The sequence below is a fragment of the Rhinopithecus roxellana genome, chromosome 2 (assembly GCF_007565055.1).
Source record: "Rhinopithecus roxellana isolate Shanxi Qingling chromosome 2, ASM756505v1, whole genome shotgun sequence".
Classification (NCBI taxonomy): Eukaryota; Metazoa; Chordata; class Mammalia; order Primates; family Cercopithecidae; genus Rhinopithecus; species Rhinopithecus roxellana.
The window spans coordinates 149,375,187-149,399,764 of NC_044550.1; the positions used below are offsets into that span (position 1 = coordinate 149,375,187).

Genomic DNA, 24,578 nt, shown 5'->3' on the forward strand with positions numbered 1-24,578 from the left:
TATTTTTTCAGTAGAGATGGCATTTCTCCATGTTGGCCAGGCTGGTCTCAAACTCCCGATCTCATGTGATCCACCCGCCTCGGTCTCCCAAAGTGCTGGGATTACAAGCGTGAGCCACCATGCCTGGCAATTCTCCTTACTTTGTTAAGGCATCCAGAAAGAAAACAGTCTGTTTACAAAGAGATTTCTACGTTATCAGAATTTTAAAATCACAGTAAAACTACCATTGTGTATTAGTTAATATCAATATACACATACTATTCTTGGCCTAGGCAATTAACTCTTTGTCCCAATAAGGGCCAGTATGTGAAAATAAAAGCATTGTGGCTCTCATGGAAATGTTAACAGATCAACACAAAGGCTTACATACTACTTATATACCAGTAAAATGCTCACTACTTTGCAAACCATGCAAAAAAGATGAGCTATACAACTTAACCAGAAATTGAGAACGCACCTTTTCTTTAATAGTTGGTTTGTTATCTAGTGAAAGAGGTCTTAATGCTAGTACTATATGCCAAGCAAATGCCACTCTATGGATAGATGTGCTACACATCCACTTTATAGATGAGGAAACAGGCTTAGTAAAGTTAAAATGATCTGCCTGATTATAGAAGAGAAGCCCCTTGTAAACCTGGCTCCCACTGCAGGGCCCACAAAGCTCTCGATACAGTGAACTTCAAATCCTTTGAAAAGAGCCACTTTCGGCTGGGCGCGGGGGTGGCTCACACCTGTAATCCCAGCACTTTGGGAGGCCGAGGCAGGCGGAACACGAGGTCAGGAGATGGAGACCATCCTGACCAACAACATGGTGAAACCCCATCCCTACTAAAAATACAAAAACTGGCTGGGCATGGTGGTGGGTGCCTGTAATTCTAGCTACTCCAGGAGGCTGAGGCTGGATAATCGTTTCAACCAGGGAGTCGGAGGTTGCAGTGAGCTGGGATCGCACCACTGTACTCCAGCCTGGGTGACAGAGCGAGACTCCGTCTCAAAAAGAAAAAAAATTAGAAAAGCCACCACTTTCTTCACACTGACCTCCCTGAGTAGCAAATGTTAGCATATGGGTCTTAGAACTTTCATCAATCTGCCTTTATGAAGCTGAGGATGAGTTTCAATAGGCTGCTCACCCTACTATACTGTTAACTCTTCCTACATTCAACCCAAGTGAGACTCTTGGGAAGAAAAAGGGATGGGGCAACAAGGCAAGTGTGAATGTGTAATATATGTAAAAACCCTTACCAGGGATAGTTGTGGGAAAGCAACAGCAAAAGACTGGAGAAAGACCTTGTACCAATTACTTCATTCATTAAACACACCAAATCAGATTATCAAAGGATTTATATATTCAAGATAAACTCCCCATATATCCCAGATGAGCTAGAAAATTTCATGCTACTCATCATCGACTCTACCATAATAAAATCAATGCTTAGAAAATTCATTTTGTGGTCGGGCATGATGGCTCACACCTGGAATCCCAGCACTTTAGGAGGCTGAGGCGGGTGGAACACGAGGTCAGGAGTTCAAGACCAGCCTGGCCAACTATAACTACAAAAATTGGCCAGGCACGGTAGCAGCCACCTGTGATTCCAGCTACTTGGGAGGCTGGGGAAGAAGAGTCACCTGAACCCAGGTAGCAGAGGTTGCAGTGAGCCAAGATCATGCCACTGCACTCTAGCCTGGGTGACAGAGACTGTTTCAAAATTCAATAATTCCAGGCCTGCTACTGAAAAGGGATATGCATATTAAAACTATTAAGGGGACTTGTGGTTGGCAAATAATTACTATTTAAAATCTTGTGTGAATTGTCCAATTTCTCCCCCACCTCCCACCAAGCAGTGTATGCTTTGGGTTACTACCCATACTGGATTGTTACCTCAAACAACATGCTGTGACTTTTCTACCTACAACTGGTCACCTGTGATAAATACGTACTTTTTTTTTTTTTTTTTTTGAGACGGAGTCTTGCTCTGTGGCCCAGGCTGGAGGACAGTGGCCGGATCTCAGCTCACTACAAGCTCCGCCTCCCGGGTTCACACCATTCTCCTGCCTCAGCCTTCCGAGTAGCTGAGACTACAGGCGCCCGCCACCTCGCCCGGCTAGTTTTTTTGTATTTTTTTAGTAGAGACGGGGTTTCACCGTGTTAGCCAGGATGGTCTTGATCTCCTGACCTCGTGATCCGCCCGTCTCGGCCTCCCAAAGTGCTGGGATTACAGGCTTGAGCCACCGCGCCCGGCCAATACATACTTTTTTAAGACGGAGTCTCGCACTGTCGCCTGGGCTGGAGTGCAACGGTGGGATCTCGCCTCACTGCAACCTCCACCTCCTGGCTTTAAGCAATTCTCTTGCCTCAGCCTCCCGAATGGCTGGGATTACAGGCGCCCGCCACCACACCCGGCTAATTTTTGTATTTTTAGTAGAGACGTGGTTTCACTATGTTGGCCAGGCTAGCCTTGAACTCCTGACCTCGTGATCCACCTGCCTCAGCCTCCCAAAGAGATGGGATTACAGGCGTAAGCCACTGTGCCCAGCCTGAGAAATAATCTTGAAAAGCCTATTAATACACTTGCAGTTCCAGCAACATAAATTTGGCTTTCCTACATTCTGGATATACCAATAATAAACAAAGGCATCATGGTTTTTAAAACTTTATTTCAACATTAACTATGCTTACAGAAATACACTCATATTGGTTAATAGAATGCAATTTAACTTATCCTACACAATTTGGACCAAAAACTTGGTACATGGTTTAAGATTTTAAAAAAGGATTTGCAATCTGGTTTATTTTTATCTATTACAAATGTATAAAAGATCTTCCATCAAATGCTGCTAAAGAAGGCAGCAAGAACCTTGAGAAATTTACCTTTGGTTTGCCTCAGAAAAGTAACACGTATTGCACTGCGTAAGTTTATAAAATTGGTGCAACAAAACATTGTTGTAATGTTTCAATGCCAGTTTAGAAAGTTCAATAACTAATGGATATGGAAGGGACTGGGAGGGAACCTATGTACACATGTGAAACTGTAAAAGCTAACTGATTTAGTTAATATTGCATGTAGATTGTAAATCTACACAAACCAAGATTTAGATAATTTCTTCAATCTGAATTAACACTATCTGTTCACTTCATCTGCCGAGGTCAACCAGGAAACTAGGAACACCAGTTGTTAAGTTTTTCTAACTTAGGTAAAAAAGAAAATTAACTTTCTTCCTCAGCTTTTCAGTCCAGAAGTGACAGTGTACTACAGGCAAGGTATTCCTTCCATTGTCAACATTCATAGGGTGACATGCAATGAGGTCTACTTGGGTGTTAATTTGTATCAGCACTCATATGCAAAACAGTCTCCAAAGTTAATTACCACATGACTTTAGAAGTGACTCTAAAAAATAAAATGGCCCTTCTTAGAAGACTAGAGCAAAAGATCCAGCCATAGTTATAAGTCTTATTAAAAAAAAAAAAAAATGCAGCCCCTTGTGAATTACACAATTTTAAAAAAAAGTAGCCCCAGAGTAAGAAGCAGCTCTGAAAAGAGGAAAAAATATAACTTAAAATATCTTGAAAACCAATGTGAATACAGGTTCAAAAGATAGTTAAGAGATTCATTTTCATAAGACTACCTAAGATTAAGGCTTATAATATATGCTAGTATTTCAAGTTTATCACTAATTACTAAACATCAATTTACAAATAACATGTTCAATTTTTGTTCTTTTATCCAAAGGGAAAATTCTAGGTTAAATTCTATCCAGTGTGGGGGAGGGGGACTAGAAAATAAAAATATTCAAACAGTTCCATGCAAATATCACATTTTTCAAATGGAAGAACTTCCACCTAGACCAGAAGTTCATACTGCTAATGTACTTTTCATTGAAACAATTTTTAGTAAGTACAAATACACGGCATTAAGGTTCAGAACCTAATATAGGCCTGACAATCAAGTCCTTATTTTCTGGAAGAAGGCCTCAAGTCCAATCAATTTCCAGTAACAATGTTTTTACAAATCAATCTAATAATAAGGGGTTTTAATTTCCTTCATGTTTTTGTTTTTAGCACTCTAGTCTTAAGACTAGATTAGAATTCCCCAAAAGACAAATGGTTTTTCTTTACAGTATGAAAGAATCCACAAAAAAACCTCTTCCCCAAACTAGTTCCTAATAACCAATCTGTGCTTAAGGTGAATCTTTTTCTATACAATGTAAACGGTAACTTAGGTAAAATGTACCCATGAACATTAAAACTAGTCGTTAGAAAGACTTAACTAGCTTTATAATTTAAGTTTTAAAACATAAATATTTGCAGCTTGATCTTCTGTTGACAATGATTGTCGGAGCCTAGAATTCAACATTTACAATGTCCATTCATGCACACAAAACACACACCATTATCACACAACTTACTCCTCATGTCTTAAGAGAAGAATCTTCTGCTTCTTTAAATCTTTGGCCTCCCAGTCAATTCCATGTTCAAACAACTTTTAACTCAAACTTCACTCTCAGATTTTTAACAAGCTTTCCACCCACACATTATTAATGCTTTTCCTAATCTTTCATGTTGTACTGCCAAAATCTGAAACCTGCCTCAAAGAGATCATCAGATTTTTTAAAAAATGATATATAAAGTGGTTATTTCAAAACAGAATATGGGAGGTCAGAATTCAAGATTCCCTAATGGGATCATATTTTACTGCAATTAATGACTGCTATCAGTAAGAAAAATCCTCTATTGGATTCCTTCATACACTTTGGCAACTGGCCAAAGAACCTACAAAAATGTTTTGAAGTACATGCCCTTTTTCATACAAAGTGCCCCCACAGGAACACTAGGATAGCTGCAATTCATTTGAGGCCTCACCTGTAGAAAGAGGCTATCACACAGACAGCCAGGACACCCACCAGTTTGTGGAGATCCCTGAGAAAGTATGATTTTTAAAAATCTGGACTGTACTTGTTTCACCAGCCTTTTTCACTGTATAGGAAAGTTGCAGCTGGTCTACCAGCACTCATACTACCTACCTCTCTTATCCTAGGTTTGCCGCGTAATAGCTATGGCTTTGGAATCTCCCAAGTGATATTCTATAAATGAAGGAATAATTATGTCTCCTAATTCCAGATTTGCAGTTTCCAAATAACACTTACAGTTCTTTATTGTAAAGTAGCCATATGGACACCAACCATCTATGAGAAAAGGTTTTCCTCAAACATTTAACACTCTACAATTAGGAATTAGCTGTACCAAAACACACGGAAAAAAAAAAAAATGATGGTTGGTATTTGAGATAAAAATTTGTTCGATATGGAACCTAGTGGTTTATTTATTGCAAAATCAAAACTGATAGCTGTGAATTTACTACATCCATTCAAAATAAATAAGTTATATGAAATACAGATTCTAGCATAGATATAAGATGTAAAAATCAAAATCAATGGATTGAACCTGCATGTTTCATTTGCTCACAAACTTGCACACACTATTATTCTGCAAAATAGACAACTGCAGCAAAGAAAAAGAAAACTGCCCTTTTGCAAACAAGGCTAAAAGCATCCCTCCAAAGACGCCAAACAAAATAAACATGCATATATATGTATAAAGTGTTACTGTTCAACACAAATGCTATTTCTAGGAAAAATTTAACTGCATAGGCAAAAAAACAAAAACAGAAACCAAAAGAAAAAAAAATGTGCAACATCTTAAGCCATTAAAGCACCAAAATAAAAAACACACCAAAATCACTGTTTTTATGATGATTAACATACACAAAAAATATTGATCAAAACTCAGGAAGTAAATACTTGGACTGACAGAAATGTCTATTGTTGGGAGAATTTTCTTCAATTTAAATGTCTTATCTCTAAAAAAAAATCTTAAAGTGCTAACTTTATATAAAGCAGGCAAATTCTTCAAGTAATTTGCTATTAAGTAAGCCAATTTTTTATAGATCTCAATAAAAAATGAATAAACTAAAGTGAAACAGGAAGATAAGACATGGAGAAAAAAATGACAAGTTGTAGCTGGACAAAGCAATAAAATGCTGTTATACCATCGTAGGCTTCTAATTTCAATTAAACACATAAGCTAACAGATTTAGGTATCTGCTGGTTTAGTACAATAACTCTATTTGCTAAAATTTACACAACAATCAATAGGTATACATAAAAAGTCCTAAGAAAAAGAATGCCACTTAAAAATCAACATCAGATACTAATTAAAGCAATCTTAAAAGGTTGTCTGCTACTATAAATGAATATAAAATGTAATATACCTTACAAACTAAGAACCGAAACCTTGTTCGAAGTTTCATTACTCCTGCCCTTGAGCTGCTTCTTCAAGATAGTACACATTAACCAAATGGCGATTGAGGTGTTTGCTGTAATCTTTTCCCTTTCTGAAAGAACGATCACAGAAGATACAAACAAAATCTTCCTTGGCCGCTTTGACTGCCAAGGCTTCCTTTGCATTTTTTCTGCTAGATTCTTGTGGAACTGGCCGAGCCCCATGCAATCCAGAATCATCACTACCCTCTGACATGTTGTCACTTAGGTCACTTCCTTCATGGCTGTGGATGCCTTCATCTTCATCAATTTCCTGAGACTCATTTACTGCCATGGTAGCAGGAGGTGATGCCAGTGCAGTTTTGGACACTGCTTCACATTCTTCTACTGCTGAAGGGGGAAGCACCGGTGAAACTGCTTCTTCAACTGTTGAACTTATACCAGGGAGATTCTCTCGTGTGTTCTGATCAGTGTCCATTTTCATTTCACAAACCATAGTGTCAGTCTGATGTTTACCATTTAAAGTTTCACCCTCTGGCGTATTCAAGTTTTGTCCAGAGGATGAAACATCGGTAGATTCGTTGATATTAGCAGCAAGACCAGGTAGGCTCTCATCTGCCTCTTCTGCTCCTACTTTCTCAAGAGGGGCTTCTTTATTTCCTTCACCTATGCTGAGTAATTTTTGGTCTCCTGATGCCTCTTCTTTTAAATTTTCCTTTGGCAGCGGTGGTGATGGTGGTGAGAGATCCTCTGTGCTTACACTTTCCTTTAGAAGCCGGCTATCTTTAACAGGCACTAAGCCAACTTCAATAAGGACTTGCTCCTTCCGTGCCCTTTCACTCTGCATGTTAGACTTTTCCTTTTTATCTTTTCGGAGAGGAGGCTTTTTGGAAACTGACTCCATGTGAAGGGGAGGCTCTCTGGGAGGAGGTGGCTCCCTCTGATCAGGCTCCTTCTGAACCACCCCCATGGGAGGAGACGCCTCCATCTGAACAGGCTCGTTCTGGATCACCTCTATGGGAGGAGACAGCTCTATCTGAACAGGTTCCTTCTGAACCACCTCCATGGGAGGAGACAGCTCTATCTGAACAGGCTCCTTCTGGACCACCTCCATGGGAGGAGACAGCTCCATCTGAACAGGCTCCTTCTGGACCACCTGCATGGGAGCAGGTTCTACCTGGGCAACCTCCATCTGAGCAGGTTCCACAGGAGCAGGCCCCATTTGGGCAACCTCCGTCTGAGCAGTCTCCATGGGAGGAGGCAGCTCCACATGAGCAGGTACCATCTGGGCACCCACCATCTGAGCAGGCTCTAGGGGAGGCAGCAGCTCCTTCTGAGTAGGCCCCTCCTGAGCCACCTCCATCTGAACATGCTCGTCATGAGCAGGCTGCATCTGGGCACCCTCTATCTGAGCAGGATCCATGGGAGGTGGCGGCTCCACCTGAACGGGTCCCTTCTGAATCGCCTCTGTGGGAGCAGGCCCCACCTGAGGAGGGTCCATCTGAGCAGATTCCTTCTCAACAGGTGCCTTCTGAGGAGGCTTACTGCTTTTCTTACTTGATTTATTTTTCAGAGTTTTCTTCTTTGTACTTTTTTTCAAGCAAGTATTTTGCTTTTTATTCTCCTCCACTTTGCTATCACCCTTTGGCACTTCCTGACTATTATTTTTGGATTTGCTTTCTACCTTCTTTCTCTTTTTTGTTGAAGATTCCTCATCATTCACAGGATCATGTAAAGAATGGGTGTCAACTTCCAGCTTCCTTTTGCTTTTCTTAGTTTTACTGAATTTTTCTGAATTGCTTCCTGTATGCACATCCATTTCTTTTGTCTCTGTTACTGATTTTCGAGTTCTGGTAGTCACCTGAATCACTGACACATTATTAGAAGGCTTTTTCTCTTTTGAGACATCTCTTTTCTCTGCTTTGATGGACTTTTCGTTTTTCTTTCCAGCCACATCCCCTTTTATTTTTGTTTGTTCTATTTCTGTTTTTTCATTGCTAATATCAGGCAAGTCCACCTCTCGTTTTTTGGTTTTCTTTAGTTTCACTTTTGAGACATCCATTGTTTTATTAGGACAAGTAGGATGCTTAGATTTGAAGTGATACTGTAGATTACACTTCTTGGAAGCTGCATAGTCACACACAGGGCAATTGAACTGCCGTGGGTTCACATGTAGCTCCACGTGTTTTTTGAAGTTGCTTCTATCTGCTGTTTTGTAATCACAGTGTGGGCAATTAAGAGGTTTAGGCCCGTTGTGAACCTGTCTTGCATGGCGGGTTACTTCGTGTTGATTAGAGGCCACGTAACTGCACTGATCACATTTAAATGGCTTCTCACCTGAAGACAAATCAAAAGTATGAGAGAAGACATAGATTAAGACAAATTCAAGATTAAAATATAAGGAACTGTGTATGTAAAGTAACAACAAAGACTATTTATTGAAAATGCCGTATCATGCACCTTACATTTACCATATTTATTTGTATAACATTTCTCTTATCCTTTGACATTGATTCTCAAAAGAGAGGAATAAATCTCAGTCAACCACAAGCTTCAAAAAAGTTCAAGTTGGAGTCCTCAAGCACTATTAAAGAACAGAGATTCTTTAAGACACACACAACTATTGGCAAAGTTCAATTGGGCTCTGGATGTTAATTTGGGGGAAAATTATCAATTTTAATTTTTTTGTGTGTTTAGTTAAAACAAATGCCTAATGAAGTAGAAAATAAAATTCTGGCCAGGTGCAGTGGCTCACAACTATAATCTCAGCTCTATGGGAGGCCATGGCAGAAGGACTGCTTGAGCCCAGAAGTTATAGAACAACCTGAGCAAAATAAATAAAAACAAAAATTAACTTCGAGAGGTCAAGATGGGCGGATACCTTGAGGCCAGGAGTTTGAGACCAGCCTGGCCAACATGGTGAAACCCCATCTCTACTAAAAAATACAAAAAAAATTAGCTAGACGTGGTGCTGCACACCAGTAATCCCACCTAATCGGGAGGCTGAGACACGAGAATTGCTTAACTCAGGAGGCGGAGGTTGCAGTGAGCTGAGATCGCACCACTTCACTCCAGCCTGGGCGACAGTAAGACTCTGTCTAAAAAAAAAGAAATTAGCCAGGCATGGTGGAGTGCACCTGTAGAAGTCCCAGCTACTTGGGAGACAAAGGCAGGAGGACCGCTTAAGCCCAGGAATTTGAAGTAGCAGTGAGTTGTGAATGTGCTACTGTACTCCAACCTGGGCAACAGAGCAAGGCCCTGACTCAAAAATAAATCTGTAAATAAAATTCCCGGCCAGGCGTGGTGGCTCACACCTGTAAACCTAGCACTTTGGGAGACCAAAGCAGTGGATCACCTGAGGTCAGGAGTTCAAGACCAGCCTGGCCAACACGGTGAAACCCTGTTTCTACTAAAAATACAAAAAATTAGCCAGGTGTGGTGGCAGACGCCTGTAATCCCAGCTACTCGGGAGGCTGAAGCAGGAGAATTGCTTGAGCCCAGAAAGTGAGGTTACAGTGACCCAAGATCGCGCCACTGCACTATAGCCTGGGCAACCAGAGCGAAATTTCGTCTCAAAAATAAATAAAAATAAAATAAAATTCCCGTACTCCCTTCACCCTAATTTTCTTATGGAAAATCTTGAGAAAAATATCTTTCACTCTGGGCTATACTCCCAGATCCTAGGTGCAAAAGTTTTGAAATTCTGCTTTAGCGTGAGCAAAGGCTTTTTCTTGAAATTTAATCCTTCTGTCCATAATGGCAAGAGCTGAGTAAATTTTCACTTAGCAAACTTCCTGTGCTAGCATTGCTATTTTAAAGCAAAAATACAGGCCAAGGTAATTATTCAGAAAACTTTCCTGATTCCCGCCCCCCACCTTTCTATAAAATAGATAAAGGAACTAGGTAATGAGAAGTGGCACACAAATAGATATGGTATGTAAAATAAGCAAAGTCACAATCACTGATACATACAAAACCAGAACCACCCCCACCCCCAAATTAAAGGCATAAGAGTAATACATTCTACCTGAATACATACCCATCTAGATCACACTCTAGTAAATATTACCAAATGGTATCCATACCCCACTGGTCCAATGGAATGCATAGTAGAAAAACGGAAATTGACATTTATGAAAATTCATCTCAAACATTCTCAAATTCATATCAAATCTTACTAAAATTTTTCACAAAACAAAACTCAGACATTAGGTAAAACCATGTAGATGTTAAGTTTTACATGATTAGAAAATGCCTGGTGATAAAATAATCACCTTAACCAGGTAGTCAAATTGGATATTCAGCTGACTGGACAATTCTCCATGTTGGTCTACTAACAGATTTATAAATATGCAAGTTTCTACAACATGCTACATTACTCTAAACCTGGTTCTATACTGTCCTCTCCAGTGAATGATTTAAATGAAGACAAACATTTTCTTAAAATATAGTGGACATAGAACATAGAAAGATAGGTAGCATAAGGCCTAAGAACTTCTTCTAGATAGAGCTAGACTGGGAGATAAAACAATGAGCTCTGCAAGTTGCTTACTCTGAGACTTTGAGCAAAGTCCTGAAACCTCTCTCGAGTTCAATTTCTTTTTTTCTTTTTTTTGAGACGGAGTTTCGCTCTTGTTGCCCATGCTGGAGTGCAATGGCGCGATCTCGGCTCACCACAACCTCCGCCTCCCAGGTTCAAACGATTATCTTGCCTCACCCTCCCTAGTAGCTGGGATTACAGGCACGTGCCACTAAGCCTGGCTAATTTTGTATTTTTAGTAGAGACGCGGTTTCTCCATGTTGATCAGGCTGGTCTTGAATTCCTGACCTCAGGTGATCCGCCCTCCTCGGCTTCCCAAAGTGCTGGGATTACAGGCATGAGCCACCATGCCCAGTCTCAATTTCATCTATAAAATACTCTCTAAGTGTTGTCAGCTATAAATAATCTTATCTATGTAAAGTCCTTAACGTGGAGCAGAGAGCAAGAACTCAAAATGAATTATCTATAATTGTTCACTTTTGGAACCAACTGGTAACTCTGAGTATGGATAAATAAAAGGGGGACTCGGCCGGGCACAGTGGGTCACACCTGTAATCCCAGAACTCTGGGAGGCATTTTTGCAAAAATATAAAATTTTGGGAGGCATTTTGTAAAAATAAAAAAAAATTAGGTAGGCATGGTGACGTGCATCTATAGTCCCAGCTACTTGGGAGGTTGAGGCAAGAGAATCCCTTGAACCTGGGAGGCAGAGGGTGCAGTGAGCCGAGATCACACCACTGCACTCCAGTCTTGGCAACAGAGCGAGACTCCATCTCAAAAAATAAAAAAATAAAAAAGGCTGAGTGCAGTGGCTCATGCCTGTAATCCCAGCACTTTGGAAGACCGAGGCAGGTGAATCAACAGGTCAAGAGTTGGAGACCAGGAGTTCGAGACCAGTCTAGCCAACATGGTGAAACTCCATCTCTACTAAAGATACCAAAAATTAGCTGGGCATGGTGGCACGTGCCTGTAATCCCAGCTACTCGGGAGGCTGAGGCAGGAGAATCGCTTGAATCCAGGAGGCAGAGGTTGCAGTGAGCTGAGATTGCGCCACTGCACTCCAGCCTGGACAACAGGGTGAGACTCCATCTCAATCAATCAATCAATCAATGAGAAGACTCTTACGTATCCTGTCTTTCCTACATTATGACTAAATAGATAAGCAGAATTTATCTCTCCTCTTCAAATTTACACTAATAATAAAATAATTATAATTAAAATAGCACCATTTTATAACTTTAATGAATAAGGAGATCTATACAGCAAGCAAGCATCAATCAAGGTACAAGGGTCTACCTAAGGAATGGCGAACGGAAATGGAGGATGTAGAAATTTTCTGTTTAAAATTTGATGGCATAATTCATTTGCTCCATTGTTTCTCTCCCATAATTTTTACTTTATTGCCATTAAATCTTGCTTGTATTATGTTCATCAAGATTTTCCAATTAGTACCTACCTGAATATTAATCTTTTTGCCCTATACAATTTTAAATTCTTTTTCCCAATTTTAGTAACAGCTTCTCTTCTTTATAAATCTGCCAGTCGTCTGTTTTATGCCTCCGAAATGAATTTATAGGTGTAAGCCAAGACAAAAAGGGAAAGCGTTCTGCAAGATTTATACATATGTAACAAAAATATTTTTAGAAGAATGGCCAGGCATAGTGGTTCACACCTGTAATCCTAGCACTTTTGGGAGGATGAGGTGAGGAAGATTGCTTGAGCTAAGGAGTTTGAGACCAGCCTGGGCAACCTAGTGAGACCCTGTCTACAAAAAAATTTAAAACTTAGACAAATGTTGTAGCACAAGCCTACAGCGCCACCTACTCCAGAGGCGGAGGTGGGAGTACCGTTTGAGCCTAGGAGGTCAAAGCTGCAGTGAAAAATACACAAATACAAGCCTCTCAATTTTTTTTAAATTTTTGAATTAATTCTATTAAAAATAAAAACAAAACAAAACAAAAATCTAGAGAGAATGGCAAATAAATTTTTCTCTATTTATTTTTTTTTGAGACTCAGTCTCTCTCAGCTGCCCAGGCAGGAGTGCAATGGTGTGATCTCGGCTCACTGCAACCACTATCTCCCAGGTTCAAGCGATTCTCCCGTCTCAGCCTCCCGAGCAGCTGGGATTACAGACACCTGCCATCATGCCAGGCTGATTTTTGTATTTTAGGAGTGATGGGGTACCACCATGTTGGCCAGCCTGGTCTTGAACTCCTGACCTCAGGTGATCTGCCCACCTTGGCTTCCCAAAGCGCTAGGATTACAGGTGTGAACCACCGTGCACAGCTGGCAAAGAAAATTTTTAAGTAAAAAGTAATGGGGGCATACAATACATTACCAGCAATAAAATGAAGTCCAATAATGCAACATGGATTAATCTCAAGAACACTTTATAAAAGAATGTTCTAAAACTAGGCACAGTGGCCCATGCCTGTATTCCTAGTACTTTGGAAGGCTGAGGCAGGTGAATTGCTTGAGCCCAGGAGTTCAAAACCAGCCTAGGCAACATAGTAAGACTCCATCTCTACAAAAACAAAAAACAAAAAAACAGGCATGGTAGCGCACACCTGTGGTCCCAGCTACTTGGAAAGTTAAAGTGGGAGGACTACCTGAGCTCAAGAGGTTTAGGCAGCTGTAACTGCACCCACTGCACTCCAGCCTAGGTGACAGTAAGATCCCATCTCAAACAAACAAACAAAAAAATGCTATAATGTTCTTTGGTAGGAGACAAAATATCATCCAGGGGAAAGACTGAGTGGAAAGGGCAAGGTGTTTCCGAGCAGAAATATTCCATCACTTGTTCTTGAGTGATAAGCAAATAGGTGAAAGCATAGTCACTGCGCTGTACACTTAAGATCTGTGCATTTTTAAATTTATAAATTATACCTCAATAAAATATTGTTTTTAAAATTTATTCTACAAAGGCTCTCAAACCATTAAAATATCTTTCAAACAATCCCAGTTATTTAAAAGAGTCCCTTGGAACCAATGTTATCAATAGAAAAAATAAAAAATATGTATGTCTGGGCACAGTGATTCATACCTGTAAGAGAAAAGAGAATTGCTTGAGGCCAGGAGTTAGAGGCCAGCCGGGGCAACACAGAAAGACCCAGTCTCCATAAAAAGAAATTGGATATTGGCTGCACGCAGTGGCTCCCCCCTGTAATCCCAGCACTTTGGGAGGCTGAGGTGGGCAAATCACCAGGTCAGGAGATTGAGACCATCCTGGCTAACATGGTGAAACCCTGTCTCTATTAAAAATACAAAATATTAGCCTGGCATGGTGGCACGAGCCTGTAGTCCCAACTACTCAGTAGGCTGAGGCAGGAGAATCGCTTGAACCCAGGAGGCAGAGGTTGCAGTGAGCCGAGGTCGCGCCATTGCACTCCAGCCTGGGCGACAGTGAGACTCGGTCTCAATAAATGAATAGCATTTTTTTTTTTTTTTTTTTGAGACGGAGTCTCGCTCTGTCGCCCAGGTTGGAGTGCAGTGGCCGGATCTCAGCTCACTGCAAGCTCCGCCTCCCGGGTTTATGCCATTCTCCTGCCTCAGCCTCCCGCGCAGCTGGAACTACAAGCGCCCGCCACCTCACCTGGCTAGTTTTTTGTATTTTTTAGTAGAGACGGGGTTTCACCATGTTAGCCAGGATGGTCTCGATCTCCTGACCTCGTGATCCGCCCGTCTCGGCCTCCCAAAGTGCTGGGATTACAGGCTTGAGCCACCGCGCCCGGCCACGAATAGTATATTTAAATAAAAATAATAGTCCCGGCCAAGCACGGTGACTCATGCCTGTAATCCCAGCACTTTGGCAGACTGAGGTGGGTGGATCACCTGAGTTCAGGAGTTCAAAACCAGCCTAGTCAACACCTCCACTAAAAATACAAAAATTTGGCCGGGCATGGTGGCTCACGTCTGTAATCCCAGCACTTTGGGAGGCCAAAGCAGGCGGATCATGAGGTCAGGAGATCAAGATCATCCTGGCTAAAACAGTGAAACCCTATCTCTACTAAAAATACGAAAAAATTAACTGGGCCTGGCGGCGGGCGCCTATAGTCCCAGCTACCCGGGAGGCTGAGGCAGGAGAATGGTGTGAACCCGGGAGGTGGAGCTTGCAGTGAGCAGAGATCACACCACTGCACTCCAGCCTGGGCGACAGAGCAAGACCCTGTCTCCAAAAAAAAAAAAAATTAGCCAGGCATGGTGGTGGGCACCTGTAATTTCAGCTACACAGGAGGCTGAGGAAGATTCTATAGCTTGAACCCGGGAGGCAGAAGTCGCACTGAGTCGAGATCGCGCCATTGTACTCCAGCTGGGTGACAAGAGCGAAACTGTCTTGAAAATAATAACAATAATAGTCCCCAATTAGCTGAAGTGGTGGCATGTGCCAGTAGACCTAGCTACTCAGGAGACTGAGGCAAGAGGATCGCTTGAGCCCAGGCATTTGAAGTTGCAGTAAGGCATGATCACACCACTGCATTCCAGCCTGCGCAACAGAGTCCCCAACTCCAAAAACAACAACAAAATCACTTATTTGTGAGCTTGTATCCTATAATATGTAATCTGAAACTCAGTATTTTCTTAGTACTAAGATTGGAGACAGCAAATACTTGTTTTTAGTACCCAGCATACATACAATAGCTAGTGGCTACTACTAGTTTTTAAGATACCATTAAAATACTTGCTATACTGTAACAACAAATACTAAAAATCATTTTTAAAATATAGCAGGTTGGCCGGGCGCGGTGGCTCAAGCCTGTAATCCCAGCGCTTTGGGAGGCCGAGACGGGCGGATCACGAGGTCAGAAGATCGAGACCATCCTGGCTAACACGGTGAAACCCCGTCTCTACTAAAAAATACAAAAAACTAGCCGGGTGAGGTGGCGGGCGCCTGTAGTCCCAGCTACTCGGGAGGCTGAGGCAGGAGAATGGCGTAAACCCGGGAGGCGGAGCTTGCAGTGAGCTGAGATCCGGCCACTGCACTCCAGCCCGGGCGACAGAGCGAGACTCCGTCTCAAAAAAAAAAAAAAAAAAAAAAAAAAAAAAAAAAAAAAAAAAAAAAAAATATAGCAGGCAAAACGCAAAACATTTTGCAAACTCAAATACAACGGTTTCAGGCAAAGATTATCAACTGGTATAAAACACCATAAACATTTAAACAGTGACAAGACAAAGTATTACTAATTGAACAAAAGGATAAAAGTATGTAGTCATTCTAAATACAGTGACCTAACATTATATTAATGGATCAACCACATGTGACTTTAAATGAGGCTTATCATTTGTGAGAAAGATTATCAAGCATTTAAATTTAATTTACAATAATTAAATTTAGTTTACAATATAAGGATCAGAAGAAAAGCTAAATGACACCATGAGAAAACAAGTGGACATATCCAGAAGAAAGGACATTCTACAGGAAAAAAGGTCTGTAAAATGGGGATAATAGAACTCATGCAACATATAACAGTTATGAAGACTAAAACTACTTAACTAATATAAAGCTCTTGGCCAGGAGCAGTGGCTCACACCTGTAATCCCAGCATGTTGGGAGGCTGAGGCAGGCGGATCACCTGACATCAGGAGTTCCAGACCACGCTGGCCAACATGGTAAAACCCCATCTCTACTAAAAATACAAATTAGCCAGGTGTGGTGGTGCATGCCTGTAATCCCAGCTACTTGGGAGGCTGAGGCAGGAGAATCGCTTGATCCCAGGAGACAGAGGTTGCAGTGAGTTGTGATCACACCATTGTACTCCAGCCTGGGCAACAAGAGCGAAACTCCATCTCAGAAAAAAAAAAGTAATACTACTACTACTACAAAACTCTTAAATATTTCACTAAAAAGCTAGAGTACAACTATCAACAGGACATGATGCCTACCTCCAAAGTCTGAGATTGCATCCATGTTACCAACACAGAATGAAACCAAAAATACACCCAAAAATAATAAAACCAGGTTTCTGGTTAAGTGGCACCACTCAATGGCTTAGAGGTTTAGGAAAAAAAAAAACACTCGAAGTACATTAGCGTTGACAACCATGTAGGGTCAAGAAAGGCTAGCAAGCATACTACAGGACACCTTCATAGCTGTTCAAATAAATCAGAATCTGCAATATAATCAAGTCTGATTATCAAGTCTTGTTACTAATGGCCGCAATGTCCAGTAGAAACATAATGCATATCACACATGTAATCTTAAATTTTCTAGCAGTCATACCACAAACGTAAAAAGGAAACAGGTAAAATTAATTTTATTACTTTTTAAAGCCAATGTATATAACAGTTTCGCCATATGATCAACTTGAAAAATAAATATTTAACATTATTTTTTCTCTAACCTGCTTCAGAGAAAGATAGTCTTTTCTTCATACTGTTTGAAATCTGTGGCCGGGTGCAGTGGCTCACACCTACAATCCCAGCACTTTGGGAGGCCAGGATGGGCAGATCACTTTAGGCCAGGAGTTCAAGACAAATTACAAAAATTAGCTGGTCATGGTGGCACCTGCCTGTAATCCCAGCTACTGGGGAGGCTGAGGCATGAGAATTGCTTGAACCCAGAAGGCAGAGGTTGCAGTGAGCTGAAATCCATGCCACTGCACTCCAGCCTGGGGGACAGAGTAAGACTCTGTCTCAACAACAACAAAAAATCTGGTAAGTACATATTTTATAAGTATCAATTTAAACTACTACTGTTTCGAAAGCTTAACGTGGCTAGTGGCTACTCAACTGAATAGCACAGATCTAAGGTAACATAATTACTAACTTAAGGGGGACAGGCCTACATAGGCTTTTGTAACAGCAAGATTTAAGATACTTTTCCCACAGGGATATACTTTCTAAATCTGTATTCTAATTAGAAGTGGTAGTTCGGCCAGGCGTGGTGGCTCATGCCTGTAATCTCAGTACTTTGGGAGGCCAAGGTGGGCAGATCATGAGGTCAGGAGTTCGAGACCAGCCTGACCAACATGGTGAAACCCCATCTCTACTAAAAATACAAGAATTAATCGGGTGTGGTGATGTGTGCCTGTAATCCCAGCTACTCAGGAGGCTGAGGCAGGAGAATCGCTTGAACCCGGAGGCAGAGGTTGTGGTGAGCTGAGATCACATTGCACTCCAGCCTAGGCAACAGAGAAGGACTGTCTCCAAAAAAATAAAAAATAAAAAGTAAAAGTGGTAGTTGACCAAGAGTCACTCAGGGATACCCATTCAAGCAAGATCACCGATGCTAACATTACTTTTTAACTTGGCCACTTACATACTTTAACAGGGACTTCTTTATGGAGATGGAGTTTTGCTCTTAATGGCATAATCTTGGCTCACCGCAACCTCTGCCTCCCAAGGTTCAAGCAATTCTCCTGCCTCAGCCTCCTGAGTAGCTGGGATTACAGGCACACGCCACCATGCCTGGCTAATTTTGTATTTTTAGTAGAGATGGGATTTCTCCATGTTGGTCAGGGTGGTCTCGAACTTCCAGCCTCAGGTGATCTGCCCACCTTGGCCTCCCAAAGTGCTGGGATTACAGACTTGAGCCACAGTGCTGGCCAATGGGGACTAACTCTGAGTGGTGATGGTGACTGTTTCAGTCCCTGCAGTGGACGAATCTCTCATGTCACGGTCCTACACTCTTACTATAGCTTAATAAATTGGCATCCTAGATTGTCATTTTCTTTTTCAAGCTAAGCTTTTGCAGTCAGTCCTCAAAAGCTCTACCAAACCTTGAAACAGAACACACCTCAATTTCAGGACCTGAGAAGCTAAGAAGGAATCCCTGACACTTGTCAACCACACGTTATGAGTCTCAGCTTTATACTGTTAGGAGAAATGTGAGAAGCAGGGGTTAAAGGATCAATCAGCCTTGGTGTACATTAGTTCAACTTTTGTTGGAGTCACGGAACACTTCAAAGATTTGATGAGAATTAAGGCCCCTCCTCCCAGAAAAAGTGTACACAAAAATTTCATTTTCAGGAGGTCCACCTTTGGATTCCATGTTAGAAATCCCCAGATTGACAGAACATTGATTTTCAAATTCTGACTTCTAAATTATATTAAAAATAAATAATAAATAAATGACTCAGTTACAAGTCCTTAAAAGAACTTCCCTAAAATGGTTGTTGACTGAAAATGATAGGAAAGTTCTCATTTCTTACCAACCTGAATGAGTACGCATATGTCTAGTTAGATGAGTCTTCTGAGAACTTGAGTAAGGACAAAGTTCACATTTATATGGGCGTTCTCCTGCAAATTTCAATAATGAAGAGTGTTTAAATGTCACAAAATGAGCCAAATACAATTCTTACTAACAATGCAACAATATTCAGTGCTCAGCACATTTTAACAAGAATTTTTTTTTTCCTATTTCTGGCAAAAAGATCAATTTATTATGTATTTAAAATGTAAGTTATTTATTTCAGAAACTATGACTACATTATTTTGGCTTTGCTGACAAAAAAAAACATTGACTTTCTGAATTCTCAAAGCCCTTTTAATTTTCACAGTGATACTGCATGTTAATACATTAAGTAGTGAGAAGTGAAAAACTATCTTGATAAGGTACAAAGCATATTTTTGTTATATAAGATTCACCTTTTAAAAAAGTCTACCCCGTCTGATGCTATTGACAGTTTTTTTTTAACTTGTAAATGACAAATCTACTACCATTTGAAAGTGTTAGCTTAAAACAACAATACTTTTGAGTGAGAATGTAATTGCTTTATGCTAAAAATTTTCAAGTGGTAGAGTTCCAGACCAGCCTGGGCAATACAGCAGTACTGCATTTCTAAAAATTTATTTTAAAAAACTAGCCTGGGGCTGGGCACGGTGGCTCATGCCTGAAATCCCAGCACTTTGGGAGGCCGAGGCTGACAGATCACGAGGTCAGGAGTTCAAGACCAGCCTGGCCAACATAATTAAACCCCACCTCTACTAAAAATACAAAAAAAAAAAAAAAAAAAAAAAAATTAGCCGGGCACGGTGGCATGTGCCTGTTGTCCCAGCTACTCAGGAGGCTGAGTGAGGCAGGAGAATCACTTGACCCCGGGAGGTGGAGGTTGCAGTGAGTGAGACCTCATTTAAAAAAAAAAAAAAAAAAAAAAAGCCTGGGCTGAGCATGGGGATTGTGGCCCCCAATTGTAACCCTAACACTTTGGGAGGCCAAAACAGGTCGATCACTTGAGCCCAGGAGTTCAAGACTAGCCTGGGCAACATAGCAAGACCTCCTCTCTACAAAAAACAGAAAAATTAGCCAGGTGTGGTGGCACATGCCTGTGGTCCCAGCTACTTGGGAGAATGAGATGGGAGGATTGCTTGAGCCCAGGAAGGACGAGGCTGGTGTGAGTCATGATTGTACCACTGTGCTCCAGCCTAGGTAAAAGTGAGACCCTATAGTCTCACTTGGGAGGCTGAGGCAGGATGATCACTTGAGCCCAGAGTTTGAGGTTGCAGTGAGCTATGATGGCACCACTATACTCCAGCCTGCAGTATAGAGAGAGATCCTGTCTCTAAAAATAAAAATAAATAGAAAACAGTAAGTTAAAAAGAAAAATGAAAGAAGAAGATCAATTTTCTTTTTATTGTTTTTTATGAGACAGGGTCTCGCCCTGTCGCCCAGACTGGAGTGCAGTGGCGTGAATATAGCTCCTGCAGCCTGGACCTCCCGGGCTCAACAGATCCTCCCGCTTCAGCCTCCTAAGTAGCTGGGACCATAGGTGTCCTGGCAACCAAGCCCAGATAATTTTTTTTTTTTTGGTAGAGACCAGGTTTTGCCATGTTGCCCAGACTGGTCTCTAACCCCTGGGCTTAAGCAATCCACCTGTCTTGGCCTCCCAAAGTGCTGGGATTACAGGCATAAGCCACCATGCCCAACCAGTTACCAATTTTTAAAACAAATTACAAAAGTCACAGGGACTGAAGACTAGAAGCCAGTGATTTAATACTGAATAATTTTAAGACTCAAAGGTAGGACATGTATATTCTTTTTAGACACGGCTATCAACAACAAAACAAGGTTTTTTTTTTTTTTTTTTTGAGACGGAGTCTCGCTCTGTTGTCCATGCTAGAGTGCAGTGGTGAGATCTCGGCTCACTGCAAGCTCCGCCTCCTGGGTTCACACCATTCTCCTGCCTCAGCCTCCCGAGCAGCTGGGACTACAGGCGCCCGCCACCATGCCCAGCTAATTTTTTTTGTATTTTTAGCAGAGACGGGGTTTCACCTTGTTGGCCAGGATGGGGTCGACCTCCTGACCTCATGATCCACCCACCTCGGCCTCCCAAAGTGCAGGAATTACAGGCGTGAGCCACCACACCCGGCAAAACAAGCTTTTAAAAAAAGGTGTACAATTTGTTTTAATATAGTCTCCAGACATAAGATAATTATGACCTTGGTAAAGTTACTAAAACACTCCGTTTCCCCATCTGCAAAAGTAACAGAATCTTCATTCCCTGTAATTGCAAAAGTTTAAATAATACATGCAGAGCATTTAACACTGTGTCTGGCACATAGTAAAGCCCTCAATAAATGTCAGCTATCAATTTTGTCTAAGACAGAAACAAATATGTCTAATAAAATAAGGAAAAGGTGGTACCCAGAAAACAAGAATAGGCCAGGCATGGTGGCTCATGCCTGTAATCCCAGCACTTTGGGAGGCAGGCAGATCATTTGAGCCCAGAAGGTCGAGGCTTCAGTGAGCCGTTATCATGCCACTGCACTCCACACAGGGCAACAGAGTGAGACCCTGTCTCAAAACAAAAAACAAACAACAACAACAAAAAGAATGGTGATAGGTGGGAAATGTGTTCCTAGTAACTATTCTGCTGTAATTCACTGGTAGCTATGTATTAGCTGTAAAGAGCTGGTAGCAACAGAATGCCTACCTTATGACCTGGAACAATCAAGATAGTTTTATATTAATGGAATTCTGTAAAAAAGGGATATACAAATAGCCAATAAACACATGAAAAGATGAACATTATCATTAGCTGTGAGGGAAACACAAATCAAAACCACATGAGATGAAGACTTCATACCCACTAGGATAGCTGTAATCACAAAGACAGATGTTAACAGTATTATTGCTGAGGATGTGCTGAAAGTGGAACCCCTCACACATTGCTGGTGGGACTGTAAAATGGCATGGCTAATTTGGAAAATAGTTTGGCAGTTACCCAAAGTGTTGCTACTATACTGCCCCACAATCTCATTCTTAGGTATATATCCAAAAGAAAAACATATGTCCACACAACACTTAAACATGAATATTCATAGCACGATTATTCAGATTGCATACTATATGATTCCACTTATATGAAATATTCAAAATAGGCCAATCTATAGTGAACTGTATATGTAAACTGTATCTCAATGAAGTTGGAAAAAATTAAATACCATTGCAGATAAACTTGAAGAATCAAAAATGATTTACTTTTAAATTCTTTTATTATTATAATTTTTTGAGACAGAGTCTCGCTCTGTCGCCCAGGCTGGAGTGCAGTGGCATGATCTTGGCTCACTGCAACCTCTGCCTCTCGGGTTCAAGCGATTCTCCTGCCTCAATCTCCCTAGAAGCTGGGACTTCTTGTATTTTTAGTAGAGACAGGGTTTCACCATGCCAACCAGGATAGTCTGGAATTCCCAACCTCAGGTGATCTGCCTGCCTCCCAAGGCGCTGGGATTATAGGCATGAGCCACCTCATCCAGCCTGCTTTTAAATTCTTTACAACAGATGACTTTATCTGTGTAATTCCACAAACTAGGCATAACTCTCCTCTAGAAAGTTTAGTTACCTACAGATTTTTCAGTTACACATACAGGCAAAAAGGTTTTCTTTAAAAGTAGATTTTGTGGGCCGGGCGCGGTGGCTCAAGCCTGTAATCCCAGCACTTTGGGAGGCCGAGGCGGGCGGATCACGAGGTCAGGAGATCGAGACCATCCTGGCTAACACGGTGAAACCCCGTCTCTACTAAAAAAATACAAAAAACTAGCCGGGCGAGGTGGCGGGCGCCTGTAGTCCCAGCTACTCGGGAGGCTGAGGCAGGAGAATGGCGTAAACCCGGGAGGCGGAGTTTGCAGTGAGCTGAGATCTGGCCACTGCACTCCAGCCTGGGTGACAGAGCGAGACTCCTTCTCAAAAAAAAAAAAAAAAAAGGAAAAAGTAGATTTTGTGAAGTAGTTAAATAACAAAACCATTAAACTAAAGAGGTCAACCTGAATGAAAGTAATCCCCAGCTCCCAACCTCCCCCGGTTTTGGTGGAGGCTGCAGTGAGTGGAGATTGCTGAACTTTAAATGCTACTTTTGTTTTTGGTTTTTTTTGAGACAGAGTCTCACTCTGTCGCCCAGGCTGGAGTGCAGATGCGCAATCTCGACTCACTGCAACCTCCACCTCCCAGGTTTAAGCGATTCTCCTGCCTTAGCCTCCCAAAGTGCTAGGATTACAGACGTGAGCCATCGTGGAAGGCTTTAAATGTGATACTTGTATATCACCTTGGGAACATCACTTCAGGCTTTTAAATCTGAAGTTTTCCCCTCTGCAAACATGAACTATCATCACAGATGCTATTTTCCTCAATGGATTGTTCTGAAGATTAGCACAGAAAAGAAGACAGCACCTAACACTGGGCACAAGAAACACAATTAAGCCCATTAGGTCAATCAGAAAACTGGGCTACTTACAAGTGGAAATGAGAAGTAATTCCTGAACACTATCAATTTAAGTGATTCCTGTCTTTTCTCTCTCTACTCTTCCGCACCAGATGAATTTATTTTCCATAATTGTCAGAACTATACATTTAATAGGAGATACTTTCAGAATTTACATAATCAAAATATTTACCTTCAATCTATACATCACCCAATTGTTTTAAAATGTAAAAAAAGGCCAGGTTCGGTGGCTCACACTTGTAATTCCAGCACCCTGAGAGACCGAGGCGGGCTGATCACAAGGTCAGGAGTTTGAGACCAGTCTGGCCAACACAGTGAAATCTTGTCTCTACTAAAAAATTTTTTAAAAATTAGCTGGGCGTGACGGCGCGCGCCTGTAATCCCAGCTACTCGGGAGGCTGAGGCAAGAGAATTACTTGAGCCTGGGAGGCGGAGGCTGCAGTGAGCCGAGATCGCGCCATTGCACTCCAGCCCGAGCAACAGAGCAAGACTCCGTCTAAAAAAAAAAAAAAAAAAAAAAAAAAAAAATATATATATATATATATATATATATATATACACACACACTCACACATACATACATAAAAAACTGGCTGGGCATGGTGGCTCATGCCTGTAATCTCTGCGAGGCCGCGGCGGGCATATCACTTGAGGCCGGGAGTTTTGAGACCAGTCTGACCAACATGGAGAAACCTCATCTCTACTAAAAATACAAAACTAGTCAGGTGTGGTGGCACATGCCTGGAATCCCAGCTACTCAGGAGGCTGAGGCAGGAGAATTGCTTGTACCTGGGAGGCGGAGGTTGCAGTGAACCAAGATTGCGCCACTGCACTCCAGCCTGGGCAACAAGAGTAAAACTCTGTTTCAAAAAAAAAAAATCAGAATGAAGGTAATGCCGGGGAACAATAAGCATTAAGACCAAATAAACCAGGCATGGTGGCTCATGCCTGCAATCCCAGCACTTCAGAAGGCTGAGGTGGGCAGATTACCTGAGGTCAGGAATTCAAGACTAGCCTGGCCAACATGGGAAACCACATCTCTACTGAAAATACAAAAATTAGCCGGGCATGATGGAAGGCACCTGTAATTCCAGCTAAATGAATATGAT

At 41.6% G+C, this 24,578-nt stretch overlaps 1 protein-coding gene across 4 annotated transcripts in view; it reads right to left on the reverse strand.

The window, feature by feature from the left end:
• Nucleotides 1-24,578, reverse strand: part of REST (RE1 silencing transcription factor) — a 48,612-nt gene that overhangs the window by 18,350 nt on the left and 5,684 nt on the right. For 3 of the 4 annotated variants that reach the window (XM_030922065.1, XM_010389436.2, XM_030922063.1), the window contains exons 3-4: nt 18,968-19,051; nt 2,639-8,613 (exon numbers count right to left, since the gene is read on the reverse strand). In XM_030922065.1, coding sequence (XP_030777925.1) covers nt 6,305-8,613; nt 18,968-19,051 — 2,393 coding nt within the window. In that variant the 3' untranslated portion in view covers nt 2,639-6,304. Of the gene's footprint in view, nt 1-2,638; nt 8,614-18,967; nt 19,052-24,578 lie in introns of those variants that run through there. The other variant, XM_030922056.1, reaches the window with a different exon arrangement.